The sequence below is a fragment of the Paroedura picta genome, chromosome 3 (assembly GCF_049243985.1).
Source record: "Paroedura picta isolate Pp20150507F chromosome 3, Ppicta_v3.0, whole genome shotgun sequence".
Taxonomy (NCBI): Eukaryota; Metazoa; Chordata; class Lepidosauria; order Squamata; family Gekkonidae; genus Paroedura; species Paroedura picta.
Genome location: NC_135371.1, coordinates 12249987 through 12264692, shown reverse-complemented (window position 1 = coordinate 12264692; position 14706 = coordinate 12249987). Strand labels below are relative to the sequence as shown.

General features: G+C 47.9%; 2 protein-coding genes across 6 annotated transcripts in view; both read left to right on the top strand.

Annotated features, from left to right (window-relative positions):
• LOC143831537 (natural killer cells antigen CD94-like) overlaps nucleotides 1–3693 on the top strand; it is a 37379-nt gene extending 33686 nt beyond the window's left edge. For all 5 annotated transcript variants that reach the window (XM_077324598.1, XM_077324597.1, XM_077324596.1 and 2 more), the window contains one exon: nucleotides 1472–3693. In XM_077324598.1, the coding sequence (XP_077180713.1) occupies nucleotides 1472–1592 (121 nt within the window). In that variant the 3' untranslated portion in view covers nucleotides 1593–3693. The remainder of the gene's footprint in view (nucleotides 1–1471) is intronic.
• A 364-nt stretch (nucleotides 3694–4057) lies between these two features.
• The window catches only part of LOC143834494 (uncharacterized), a 30167-nt gene continuing 19518 nt past the window's right edge, over nucleotides 4058–14706 (top strand). Inside the window, exons 1-3 of the mRNA XM_077331320.1 lie at nucleotides 4058–4086; nucleotides 4176–4256; nucleotides 5680–5843. Of these exons, the coding sequence (XP_077187435.1) occupies nucleotides 4058–4086; nucleotides 4176–4256; nucleotides 5680–5843 (274 nt within the window). The remainder of the gene's footprint in view (nucleotides 4087–4175; nucleotides 4257–5679; nucleotides 5844–14706) is intronic.

The following is a 14706-nucleotide window of genomic DNA, read 5'->3' as shown; positions in this document are numbered from 1 at the left end:
AGAATTCTCCTGCCTGAGTATCAAAAATGACTCAGATGCAGTGTGTTTTTTGTTGAAGAAAACTCAGCCAAGTTTGGGTCTGACATGGTTAAATACCTGCAACTTGATGCTAGCGAACAAACATTGCTGCATTTTCAAAATGCGTTTGGGTAGTCAGAGCATGCTCAGCTCTTTAACTCTCTTTTATAACCAGGAGAGCATTCAGAATTCTGCTGCAGGTTGAAAGTGTACATCCCAGGGTAATATATTTTGAAAAGGAGCTGTCTGCAGTGGTTTGATACCCCACACTGACGAAGGGAAAGGGAGAGAAGGAAACGGGAACGTAGAGCATCATCACCAGCATGTTCAAGCTGAGACAGTGCTAGAAGGAGAATGCGCCAGCAAAGTTCACCAAAATGATTGTAAAACAGATGGGGTTAAGGAAGTCCACATGCATACTTTCCGGAGAGGAATAGAGTAAACAGTTTATACATCTACAAATTCTTTAGCATATGTTCTCAATATTAGTGCCCAAGAACAGAATGACATTTTTTTAAAGAAAGAGAGGGACCATTTACGCACAGGGGGCCAAATTGCCTGTAATTATGGGATAGTAAGTTGCGCATTTTTACCTCTCTACACTATAAAGCCTTCCTGCATTTTTCTGCCACTGCATCACTCCTTTTCCTGTGCTCACTAGTGGGGGCGGGGAAAGGCAGAAGAGAGAGCAACGCGCACTTTACTCACTGCTCCTTGGCCTGTCAATCACTGGAGGCAACCAATCCCCTCTCAATGGAGGTTGGTGGGTCTCCAAAGTTCCCCTGAGCATGAAAATGAATTTTTTAAAAATTCAAACTTACGCGTTGCAATGTATGTGTGTTGCTATAAAAAGAGCCAACTGTTCTTCACATTATCCCTGGTGGCTCACTGGTTGCTCACCGATGGGATGTGCAACAGAGGGTGGTAATCCATTTCCCTGGATTTAACACATTGCACTTTAAAAATGGCCGAATCTCGACCCATCTACTGGACAGCCTCAGGATGTTGGCAGCGTCATGAGGAGAGGGCTCTAAAAGCCGACAACATTTGGAGACTCTCCAGGAACATATTTCTTGTGCGGAAATGAAGGAGAACAGAATGAAGGAGAACAGAAGTATTTTGGTGATAGGAGTTGATGCAAGATGAATCAGGATGGGTTTGCCAGAATGAGCTCACTAGAAGGGTTGATAAGATTGTTTAGGGATATAAGGGGCGGGAATAAGAGTGGGGGATCCCAACCGTCAAACGAGCAGCTGTTAAGAATGATGTAGTTGGGAGCATTTGATGAATCATGGCTGGATATTTTCAAAGAAAGAGAGAGAGAGAGAAACAAAGAAACAAAGAAAGAAATGTGGAGAAACAAGGCTGTCATCTATCATTCAAGGCTTCTTGTCTGTATTGGTCCATGGTGGAACACAACTCCTGACTAACCTCTGGGGTGGTTCTCTTTCAGATTTGAAGTGAAAGGGACCGGTTTCTGTGCCTACACGAGTGGTGATACAGTCAGCTCTACAACCTGTGACAATATCCGTCGCTGCATATGCAGGAAACAGGTGTCAGGAGCCAAGCAGTAGATCCCCAGCAAACTCTCTCCCTAGACTAGGGGTAGTCAACCTGTGGTCCTCCAGATGTTGATGGACTACAATTCCCATGAGCCCCTGCCAGCATTGACTACCCCTGCCCTAGACATCACTCTCGGGCTTCAGTGATGGATAAGGGGGTGAAATAATATTTTCTTAATTATTGTTCTGTAAAGAGAAGCTCAGTGTACCAGACTGTTTGGTAACACAAGGTCCAGAAACTTGTTCTTGATTGTATCTGATATGTTCTGTTCTCAATGCCAGTGACAATTGTCTATATCAGGGGTAGTCAAACTGCGGCCCTCCAGATGTCCGTGGACTACAATTCCCAGGAGCCCCTCCCATGAGCCCCTGCCCGGACATCTGGAGGGCCGCAGTTTGACTACCCCTGGTCTATATCATGCCATTGTTTATGTTACCAGAGGATTGGAAAAAAAACTGGGAAATGGTCTTTTGTAACCCTTTCCCAGTGACTTAGCATAATGGCAATGGGGTGGTCCTGTGGGATGTGCAAGGGGTGGAGACCCCAGGTTATTGGTTTGACCCGAAAAGCATCATCTTTCCCTGCCTTCAGTGTATTATAAAGTCTCATTCAATCCTTTGTTCGACACACAGGCTCTTTCGGGACCTACCCCCCTGTGTCTTTTTGTTTAATATAAAATCATAAAAGGTTTTCCAGTCTAGTGGTCATTCTATTTTGGGCTACTGCACACTAGGCAAATGATCCCAAAATGCCCTGTGCTATCATCACGGTGAAGCCTTAAGTAGAAAGTCTTTCTAAGTCTTTGTATGTTTTGAAAATAAAATTGTGGAAAAACTTTATTAATATTCTCAAGCCCCTCTACTGTATTTCTTACGAACTGCCCGTCGCCACCTGTTCACACTTGTGTCTTCTTTTTATGAGACTGAATAGAAAGCAACTTGATTCCGAGTCACTTGGTGTCGTTTGCACATCAGGCCACTCTGGCTTAACTCTCACACTCCATCACTGACCTGGTCCCCAGCCTCTCCATTGGGGAAGCGAGTGTGGAAGAGGGAATGTTGGACCCAGCCTGGAGAGATCTGGACTGAAACCTCTACCCAGCCACAATTCTGGGCTATTTACCAACTCTCCGTCTTACCCAAGAGAAGTTTGGTGAGAGGCACAAAAAGGAGGAGTTTTGGGAGGAAGCGGGAGATGCAAATTAGAGAAAACACCCTGCTTTTGAAACAGATTCATGGTGGTAGCTGTGTTGTCCAGGAGCAACAGAACAAAGTTGGGCACCTTGAAGACTCAACAAAGTTTTATTCAAGGTGTAATCTTCTGTGTGCATGCACACTTTCTCATTTTACATTGTGCTTGAAGGCGTGTGCATGAACATGGAAGTGTATACCTTGAATAAAACAGCCTCGAGTCTGCTCACCAGCATTCTTTGGCATCACTATGCAGAGAAATATTATGCCTACATATTTGCATCGATGTCCCACCCCTGAGAAGAGCTTTTCTCCTGGCACGAATGAATGCTTTCCCCTCAAAGGTCTTAGAGGGAAGATTCCACCGTATCCCATACCATGCAAGACTCTGTCCGTATGGTTCTGGCTAAACGTAAATGTAATTTTGATCTTTACATTGAATTAACATGTAGCATGGGGATATGTTTATATTTATATATATTATATATTGTACACTTATATTTAGAATTCACTGATGAAGAATCGAAAACTGACTACACTTGGGAATACGTTTTGAAATGTTCTGGCTGCCCTGACTCTGTCTCACGCATTTTGTTAGATTGCCCCTTATATGAGCAGTGTTGGGATGTCAGCTTTGTTGGTTTGCTGGGAAACAAGCCTTCTGTAAGTAAATCTGTGACCTGGCAATTTCTGCTCTCTGACAAAGACCCAGAGGTAACCATTTTAGTTGCCAGAGTTTTAACTAAGATGCTTTTATAATATGCTGCCTGACTTGAATTTTATCTTTTATAGTTTATTTAATCATTTTAAGATCTGTTTGGTTATGGCCTATTTTATTATTTTGTTGAAATTTTAAACCCTATTTTTAAATGTCTTATATGTATTTTATGCCAATAAAAGGTTATTGACTGACTGAATGAAACTGTTTTGTCTTGAGGGTGCAACTGGACTCGACCTTCGTTCTTCAGACCCTTCTGTGCATACACTTTATATATATCCCAATGTTTAAACCAGATTATTTGCAATTATTTCTCCCACACATACACCCATTCACGTATTGCTGTTACAAATGCAGTATGGAGCATGGTTGCATTGCATACATGTAAGAAATACTGTGTAGGACAATTTGGGTCCTCTATATCAAGGGTAGTCAACCTGTGGTCCTCCAGATGTTCATGGACTACAATTCCCATGAGCCCCTGCCAGCGTTTGTAGTCCATGAGCATCTGGAGGACCACAGTTTGACTACACCTGCGTTAGAGGATAAAACGGAGGACAGGAGAACAATGGGGGCCACTTTGGAGATAAAGGCCAGGTAAGACATTGGGGCTCAATCTAATGTTGCCTACAGGCAGCCAACAAAATATGATCACCCCTGGGTTGCTTCCTCCAATATCCCTGCAGCTATTTTGGCAGGAGACGGAACTACTCCGCCAGGATTCGTATTGCTGTTGAATTTGGCAAGCACAGCAAGCTGGAGCACCCGTAAGAGGAACAAGCGAGCATAGCTATAATAAATAAATATGTCTGGAACCAGCGTACTGGAAATGCTTGCCAAGGCTGACTCGGGTTTTGTGTGGTAATGGAGCCAAGTGGTACCAGACTTGGCCTCAGAAGCTCCACAAATAATTACACACACACTCACAATAAGGCAAAACAGAGCTTTACTCGAGAAAAAGGGTTTCAAAACAAGGCATATAATTCAGTGGCAGGAAGAGTGCATTGAAAAGCAAGAAAGCTAACTAGCTGCCTGTTCCTGGAGCCCGAACACAGCACAGTTGGTCCTGAAAGGGAAGGGATCTTGAGCATAATAAAAGTGTCTTCTTGGCAGTACAGTAAGAGGGTAAAGATAGAAAGTAACTAACTCACTAACTATATTGATAGAAAACTGCAGGCCATATCCCCCTGACCTCTTCAGCCAATCACTGGACAGTATCCATGGAATCTTCCAAGTAAGAGCAGATCCCCCCCCCCCAAAAAAAACACCCATCGCTGAACTAAAGTGAGCCAAATTCACAGGCCTGGATGGACAATCTGGTTGAAGTGTTGGGGGGGGGAGGGAAGGGGGGGAGAGAATGACCATCGGCACCTGTAGCGTAGCCCCGTGGAGTTAAAGCGTCCTTCAAGGCAGGGGTAGTCAACCTGTGGTCCTCCAGATGTCCGTGGACTACAATTACCATAAGCCCTTGCCAGCGTTTGCTCATGGCTCATGGGAATTGTAGTCCATGGACATCTGGAGGACCACAGGTTTGACTACCCCTGCTTCAAGGGACTTTCCAGCACCGTCGCTGGTCCCGCCTCCGTGTTGGCACAGCCGGGAGTGGGGAAGAGAGAGGATTGGACCAGAGCACTAAACGGACCGCGATGTGATTGGCTACAAGAAAGCAAGAAGAGGCGCGCCTGCCGTTCAATTCGCTCCCGAGCTGGAGAAGAGAGCGGAGCAGAGGGTCGGCGTGTTTTGTCGTCTCCAACGACGGGGGTTGGGGGAGGGGGCTTTCCTTTGAACCTGAAATGTCTAAATGTCGTCCCATCGGTGTCCGTCCAACTCTGTTATTCCCCCCCCCCCGATCCTTTCTCTAGAGAGCTCAAAGTTCTTTCCTCCTTGAACTTTCACAACAACTCGGCGAGGTAGGCTAGGGCGAGAGACCCGGGGTGGGGGTGATTGGTGAAAGGCAAGCCTGCTCGCCCCTTCCCTCCCCGAGGATCTCGTGGGTCTCTTCGCGGCCAGCCCGGCTGTTGGGACGGGGGAGGCCGCCTCGGGGGCTTTCAAGATCACGGAAAGAAATCCTGCCGGGAGCCATGCCCCGGCCGCGGCGGGAGGGGGACGGGAGACTCTCAGTGGCTTTCTCTGACGCCAAAGAGGAAGCGAAAAATAAGTTGGGCGGGGAGGGGGAGGCTCCGGTTCTAGGGTCCCGCCGCTTCCTTCTCGGAAGGACGCGTGTGCCAAAAAAGGGCACCACGTCGGTCACTTTAGTTTCTCCCGAAGCCGCTGTCAATCCTGTTGGGCTCAACCGACTGCGCTCTCGGCAGGGGACGACGCCCGGACACCCTCGGCCGGCCGCCGCCATGGGAGTGAGTAGGACCCCCCGCTTCTCTGGCGCTGCTTGGGGAGACTTCGGAGGAGGACGGGAAGGGGGCAAGGGGGGCGACCCCAGGCTCAGGGAAGCGGCTCAGAGAAGCCGAATCAAATGCGTTCCCGCGGTAGTTCTGGCCTCCTAACCGGGGCCCATTCCACACACGTCGGAGTGCTTTTGCGGCTGGGTTTCCTTGTGCAGAACAGGAAAAATCTGCTTCGAAAGTGCATTATCTAACGCAGGGGTAGTCAAACTGCGGCCCTCCAGAGGTCCATGGACTACAATTCCCATGAGCCCCTGCCGGCAGGGGCTCATGGGAATTGTAGTCCATGGACCTCTGGAGGGCCGCAGTTTGACTACCCCTGATCTAACGTGTGCATAAAGGACCCAGGAAGGCCCGGTGCATTTCTCTCGCGGCTAGCAGCTGTCTGCTGAACCGAGTTGGCGTCCAGCAATGCTTTCCAAGGCCCCACAAAGTGTTATTCTGGGGGAGGGGGAGCAAACTGTTATTCTTGGGGGGGGGGGGTTTAAGAAGCAAACTTCGCTGGACACAAACTTTGTCCTGTTCATTGCGACCGACGGGGCTGCCCCGCCCCCTCCGCTCTCCGAATCGCTCTGCCTGCTGCTGGGCGCTCCACAAACCTCGACGCCGGGCGCTTCTTGTCCGAACCGCTGCCGGGCTCCGGCTTGTCCAACCTCCTGCGTTTGGGGACCGTGGTCTGCGGCGCCGGGGTGGGAGCGAAGACCGGGGGAAGGGCGCGGGAGCTGCGGACGCCGTCGGGCCGGGCACAGGGTTTACGGGGGGGGGTTTACAATACATTCCTGAAATTGACTTTTTCTTGATTCTCAAAACTCTTTTACTATTATTCTATCTCGGACCACCGTTCATAGGTTTCGCTTGGGGGGGTATTTCTTTTATTGCATCTTCTTGGGTGGGGGTGTGGTTGACCCCCCCCCCCTTGCACAGGACCTTGAGACCCGCCAGTGTTTAAAAACTTGGATTCTTGCAGAAGGTCTCCCTTCAGAGTGTCCTAAAGCAGATTTAGGCGTGTGGTTGGGCAATCCCCTTCCCTGACTCTTGGCAAGTGGGGAGGGGAGATGTGAGGTCTGAGTCAGCTACCACCAGCGGATCCGCTTTCTCCCAGGCCGAAGGGGAAAGGAGCTAGTCAGCTGAGCTGGCTGACCTTGAGCTTGGGGAAGGAGCTAAGTAAGGGTCTCTTAAGAAATCAACAAGCTTCTTTTGGGGGGAAGGGGGATCAGCTTTCAAGGGACCATGGAAGCTTCAATTTTACACAGCACATAATCGGGGATTCTTGTGGGTCTCGTAGGCGCTCCTGCATGCCAAATACCTTTGGATAATACACTTTCTATGTGTTTTTGCAGCTGGCTTTTCCTGTGCAGAAGAGAAAAAAATCTACTTCCAAAGTGCATTATCTAACGTGTGCAGAATGGGTCTTGGTCTCAAATCTCTCCCGCGGTCCTGCTGCAGACCGCTGCCAATTGGATGGCTCCCCTGCCTGTTAAGCTTTCTTGCCAAACTCCCTCTTAATTCTGCCTTCTAAAAAGGGAGGGCCCAGGTTTGCCAGTCTCCCTTAAGTTAAATTAAGAACATTCTCCAGTCCATGCCTCTGCCAATTAATAGGAGCCTCAAGGAAGGTTTGGTGCTGGTGGGGAAGGCACAGGAGCACCATAGCAGCCAGCTCCCAGGGACTGCTGCCATCTCCCACCCCCCTGTTTTTAAAGTCTGGGGCTAGAAGGAAAGGCATAGGACCATCACAGCCTCCCCTGGCCTCCCAGCCCTCCTTGGAGGAGTGGGGGGACCAGGAAAGGCAATGCACAGGGATGAGCACCCCGCTGGGTGCTCCATGCCATGGCACACATCTCCTTGGCCCTCCTCGGAGGAGGGTGTGACATGGGGAAATGTGGCACACAGAGGTGGGTGCTCCACAGTGCAGCACCCAGCCCTTCTCAGAAAGAGCAGGAGGCCAAAGGGAATGCCCATAAAATGGATATAAATCCCATAATTTATATATTTCTTATAATCCTAGAATTATATCCTGTTAAACTAGGTACTCTTAGGATAAATACAGTAGAAGGCCCTGTTGGCATATACAAAAAGGTTGACACTACATGAATACCTATAGATCCCCATGCATAAATCTTTCATTTCTAAAGTTACATGCATCTGTATTCAGTGTTCAGCACAATCTTCTTTGAGAGGCAAGGTGCCTTAGTATCTGGATCAAGTGGTTAGCAGCCCATTCAGGGGTAAAAAATATTCTAATGGTCTTGCTGACCTTCACAGCATTGGCAGAGTTTGAATATGCAAGAAAAGGGAGTGCCAAACTGCTTAGAGGAATTCAGTTTTATTTAGAAGAGAAACAACTTTGCAAAGAAAGGGAGGGGAGACCAAGATTCCTAACTGTGTAACTGTTATGTTGTTCATTCTGTCTGTTCTGGAGGCAAGCAGAGAGGGAGTGGGTTCAAAGGACACCGAAGGAGATTGATTGAAATACATCAGGAAGTTCTCATTACAACTATATTAAATACACATCTCTGATGCCCCCTGTAGGATATTCTCCATATGCTTTTGAGTCATGCACGTCACAGATCTTGCATATTCCAAAACATAGCTCATTGTCTGTTAATTGGTTCTCAGAGAAATTAAGTCCGTTTTTTTTTTTATTTTTCACTGACTGACTGGACCCCATTTTAGTTTAAGACCACAGGATACTTGAGGGGCTTTTCGCACCGGGATCTTTGTAGCAAACTGGTTGCTGAATGAAAAATCGCCATTTAAAATAGTGGAATTCGTCGTTATGCATACCTGCCTTTGTAGTGGAATCCAGTTGCGTTTTGTAGCGTTTCCCACAGGCTTCCGGTCTCGGCAAAAATCGCTAGAAAGGAAGCGCTCTTGCCAAGCTCGTCCCGCCCCTGGCCGTCAAGCAGCCAATGGGCAGCCGTTAGCATGCTCCCAAACAGCCCCTTTCCCTTTCCCTTTTAGAAAGTTTTTTTTAAAAAAAACCAGACCCATTGCAACGAATCTGTGTTGATTCGTTGCAACGGAGAGACCCATCCAGCTGCCTGGTGTGTTTGAGCTGTCATTTATTCGTTGCCACGCTCCCTCCGAGTGAAACCCCCCCCCTCTCACGGCCCGATTTTCGGCTGAAAATCCAATGGACAGCCGTTAGCATGCTTCCAAACAGCCCCTTTCCCTTTAAGAAAGTTTAAAAAAAAAAAAACCAGACCCATTGCAACGAATCTGTGTTGATTCGTTGCAACAGAGAGACCCATCCAGCTGCCTGGTGTGTTTGAGCTGTCATTTATTCGTTGCCACGCTCCCTCTGAGTGAAACCCCCCCCCCTCTCACGGGCCCGATTTTCGGCTGAATGAATTTGTAAAAAATAAAGGGAAAATGCATCAGCAAACGGGCTTCTCTTGTTTGTGCTTAGTGACTGAAGGGGAGGGACTGAAGCCGGGGAAGCCTCTAAACAGAGGCTCGCTGGTGCGTTTATCCCCGCTTGCTCGGAGAAAAAAAAATGGCGATCGCTTCGCCGGAAGATCAGAGGAGAGAACCAGGGGGAGGGACTTTGTAGAAACCGCAACAATGTTAACGCACAGGTCTTTTTCGCTAGTGTTGCAGATTGGTTGCATGAGTGTATCGCTTTCCGGAGGGTGAATCCACTTTTGGGGATTTCCCTGAAAGCGCTACAAGGAAGCGCTTTTTGCAGATCGTTTTCAGGTGTGTGGCAGATTGTCAACGACGTTGTGCATAACGGCAAATCAGTAGCGTTTTCAATTGGCAACCATTGTGCGATTTTGAAGGCGTGCAAAAAGCCTTGAGTCTTCTCAAGCCAGAATGTCTCACAATAGAGGACACAGTAATGCTGGTGTGAAATTTCAACAGAGGTCCCAATTAGACCAAAAGGGCATCAACATTACTTTGAGGGCTAAAAATAAGGGTAACTTGCACATAGCCCTTGAGAATCTTGTTGCTATGTGTCCTGATGGTGTGAGATCTGCTGCAGCCAATAAGAACCAGTGTTACAGGAGAACTGGCAACATAACTGTGAATAGCTGGCCAGGGTTGGTCCACCAGGAGGCTCAAGGCCAGGCATAACAATCTGTTTGAGCCTGAGGCCATCGGATGTTGGGTTAAACCACAAAACAACTGTTACAAGAGAAAGAGACAACCACAAAATGGCTTCAACAGAGGCCAGCCACAAAGTAGGTGCCACAACAAGTCAAGCCAGCAACAGAATGTCAAGAGGGTGAGGTTACATGCAACTCTTCGGCATTTTAAAAAGAAGCTTTGCAAAGATGCCTTGCAAAAAGAACACATTGATCACTAAACATAAAAAAGCTCAAACCGACAGGCTACTTGCTTCCTGATTGACCCTTGGCCCTCCCTTGTAGCTTAGCTCCTATCAAGAGGAAGCCCTTGGCCAGGAAGGGCTGATAAGGGTGAGCTCTCCACCAGAATCTCTCTCTCTCCCTCCCTCCCTCCTTCCCTCCCTTCTTCCTATGATTTATACTTTTGCCAGAGAGCCAGTCCTCAGGAAGGCCACAGTGCAGGTGTGCATTCCAACACCTGTTGTTTGTATCCCCTGTGCAAGCACCTGGGTCATGTCTGACCCTTGGGGTGACGCCCTCCAGCGTTTTCATGGCAGACTCAATACGGGATGGTTTGCCAGTGCCTTCCCCAGTCATTACCGTTTACCCCCCAGCAAGCCGGGGTACTCATTTTACCGACCTCGGAAGGATGGAAGGCTGAGTCAACCTTGAGCCGGCTGCTGGGATCGAACTCCCAGCCTCATGGGCAGAGCTTTCAGACTGCATGTCTGCTGCCTTACCACTCTGCGCCACAAGAGGCTCTAACCTGTTGTTCACATGGGTGCAACAGGCTCTGCCTCTAATTTTAAATATTTTCTCGCATAGACACAGTCTTCAGTTGTACAGTGAACATCTCTGGTGTCACCTGGTGACCAGGTGACAACTGCTACCAAGTGATTTTTTAAAATCTGCACAGTTCACTTTCTCAAAACTCTTGGTAGGTGCCGTAAAAGGTTTTGGCCCCACAGTGGGGAAAGCTGTCCTAGGAAATTGCTTAGGATTCCAGTGGTGGAGAGGTGCCATCTGGCCCTTTGTCCTCCCCATTGATTCCCAGCCCCCCCCCCCCGGTGCCACTGGGAGGCATCTAAGGTGGCCGGCTCTGAGTTGGGAAATACCTGGAGATTTTGGGGGTGGGGACTGGGGAAGGAGGGGTTTGGGGCGGAGCAACTTCAGCAGGGAATAATGTCGTAGAGTCCATCCTCCCAGGCAGCCATATTCTCCAGGGGAGCTGATGTTTGTCCACTGTAATAGTAAGAGATCTCTAGGCCCTCCCTGGAGCTTAGCAGCTGTAAAAAAATTTTTGGCCTTGCTGGAACCTGGTGGGGTGGTCAAACCCCAGTTCACAAAGGCCAAGTCCACAGACCTCAGAGAAGAGGGTGGTGCATGAGAAGGGTCAAAACAGTTACAAAACTAAGGAGGCAGATAACCCAACCTCCTTGTTTAGTAGTACTGCCACCACCTCTGAATGGGCCCCTTGGCGCCCAAGACCGAGAGGCAGTCTTGAAGTCTGTCAGGGGTTTTCCAGGGAACTTGACTCTGTCCAGAGGCAAGGCCCACAAATCAAAAGGATTAGTTGGTAGTATAGCATGAGTCAGGCAGGCTGGGCTTCGACTTAGCTTGTTCCAGAATTGAAACACAAAGTTTTAAAAATTATTTGATATGTATTAAGGTGCACAGATATAAATCACATGCTAGCAGTGAGAAAATAAGAACGTTGTACAATATTTCTGGCTAACACAAGATACCTTCCGGAATGGCATAATACAAGCTGCAGGTAACTGGAACAAATCAACATCTGAACAGGCCAAGACCTGAACTGAGCAGAGATCTGAACAATGTGATGTTACAATAGAAGACCTTTATGGCTTACACCTACATGGGGTTTTGGACACAGAAACCAATCAAGACCAAATTAACAATTGATTAATTAACCAATGGGGTTACTAGAGTCAGGGTAGATGAGCCAATCCTGAAACAGATGTTGCAATGCTGACTCATCTCACTCAAGTTGAGTGACCTGTTCTCATAACAAGCTAATTCAGAAGGGAAGCCAATTGTCTTATCAGTATGTGTGGACAGTGCTGGGCTTCTCAAGGGCACAGGTGTGACTAATTGGCATTACATTCTTTCACTAAGAGAAGCAAAACATTTCCTCATGCGGCCCACTAAGATTTTGCTGGGCCGAAGCCTGAACCAAAGTTTCATGAGCAGGGTTTGAAACCATATTTCACTACACTCCTTGTGCGGATGGGCTAAGCTGGTGCTGTGGAATGAAGCAAAGATTTTCGGAGGGTGGGTCTGAGACCACTCCTGCTTTTGTGTTATTAAAGGACATGCACACTAAAATAAAGGACAGCCACTAATCTTCAGTGAGGTGTGCCTAGCCCAGGGGTAGTCAAACTGCGGCCCTCCAGATGTCCATGGACTACAATTCCCAGGAGCCCCTGCTGGCAGGGGCTCCTGGGAATTGTAGTCCATGGACATCTGGAGGGCCGCAGTTTGACTACCCCTGGCCTAGCCTCACGGATCTGTTTGACACATAACCAGTGTTTGCAGAGATGAACAGAAATTTCTGTTGGGTAGGGCTCATCAAGAACTTTGGGCATTGTGGAACAAGACCAGCTCAGGCGATTTTATTTATTTTACATTTGTCTGCTAACTCAAGCTTGCAAAGGAAATGGAATTTGGGGAGCTCGTTCATGATTTGGCAGGGGGGTGGGGGAAGACCAGGAAAAATGTCTTTAAAGTGAATCAGTGTATAAAATGTTTTGCAACAAAATTGTCCCAATGAGAATAATAAAATGTTACGCAGTACTAAATGATATAGAATGTGGTAAATCTCTGGGTGGAGATCTGTATTATGAGCTTGTATTGGACCCAGAAAAAAATGTTTGGACCCGGTCCTGTCACAGCAGATTAATTTACTTGGTGGGACAATTGGCAGAGGTGGGAAAGACCAGAACTTGAGGGGGTAGGTTGGTTCTGGAAGCTCATATATTTAACGCAATCAATTATATCAGTCATAGCCTCTCTCCCAATCACCAAAAGTGTGGCAAAGATCCTGCTTTCTGAAACACACCACTCCCATTAAAAGTTAAACACTTTTAAAATATATTTCAGATTTTCCTGAAAACCGGAGGGGTGTGTGTGTCAGGTTTGCAGAAAGATGTGTTGTCTTTGCTTCTGGCTGCAGTCTCTGGATTTAAGTATCCACATATTTGGGCATGTTGAGGATTAGGTATACTAGCAACGGGGGGCTCACAAGACTCACAGAGGGGGCAGAATTTCATCTCCACCCCCCACTCCCTTGTCGAGCCCAGCCTGGTACTCCAGGTTGTCCGGCAATTTTCTGCATCTTGCCCAGAGCTGCGCAGGGTAAGCCACTGTAGACCATCCCCAGCCTCCCTTCTCTGTGGCTCACAGGAGAGCTGGGGGTGAGGGGAGGTTCTGCTGGCTCGCCTGGAGTGGCTTTCGGTGAACTGCAGAGAGTAGGTGGGGCGCGTCTCTAAGGCAGGGATAGTCAAACTGCGGCCCTCCAGATGTCCATGGACTACAATTCCCAGGAATTCCTGGGAATTGTAGTCCATGGACATCTGGAGGGCCGCAGTTTGACTACCCCTGCTCTAAGGGCTTGCCCTGCTCTGAGTCGGCCAGTACAGACTTCTCCTCAGCTGACCGAGGACAGCTCTAGGAGAGCTGGGAGATATCCTGACTGCTCTCTATTGCCCAGAGCTCTCCCTCACCCAGCACACTCTTCACTCCCTAGTTGCTATGCCTCCAACACTAGGTGCAGCATGGCTCCGTGAGAGAAAGATTTTTTTTATTATTATTTTGTCAGGAATCCCTCTCCCATGCACACAAAGTGGCTTTAAGTCAATGTTTTTCTGCAAACCTAGAGGGTATCTTGAGTTTGCAGAAATATCGGTTTAGCATCCATGTGGCCTTATCTGCAGATGGGAGGCACAGATGGCTGACGGTAGGTAGATAATAATTCACCTATGTTATTGTGAGGTTCTGTCAAGTCGTTTCACACTCATGGTGACTTTATGAATCAAGGCCTGCCATCCAACTCTGTCTGTAGTTATTTCTTTAAAGTTTTTGTGAGGCCAATCCACGTATCTTTGACTCTATCCATCCACCTTGTTCTTTATCTACCTCTTCTTCAGCTTCCTTCAAACTTGCCAAATTAGAATCATTTTTTTTTCCTAATCCACCATTTGCACACCTTTGTTTACAGATCATTGCAGTTGGGTTGAATTTGGTCCAGAATGGATCGAGTTGTTCTTTTTGCAGTCAGGCCCATAATTCACGTATATCTTTTTTCTCTCACACTTCCTTATGGTCTAACTTACCTATGGTATACAGAACCTAGGTACACATTTGATGAAATTCTTGCATCTGTTTGCCTCCAGTCAAATTCTTAATATTAGGTTCAATTCCTATTCACTGGGTGCCACTTGTGTGGGGAAAGTCTAGGATACAGATTCCATAGAGCAGGTTTAGCAATGACCCAATGGCTCTAAGAAGCCATTGCTATTGGCAGGGGTAGTCAACCTGTGGTCCAGCGTTAGCTGGCAGGGGCTCATTGGAATTGTAGTCCATGAACATCTGGAGGACCACAGGTTGACTACCCCTGGCTATTGGGGAATGCGAAGCAGCTGGATGAAGCCATCAGCCTCCTGTTGGTAGACAAGCAATACAAGGCATCCCCCTAGACTCAGCTGCTCATCCCCCCTATCAAAGATGGG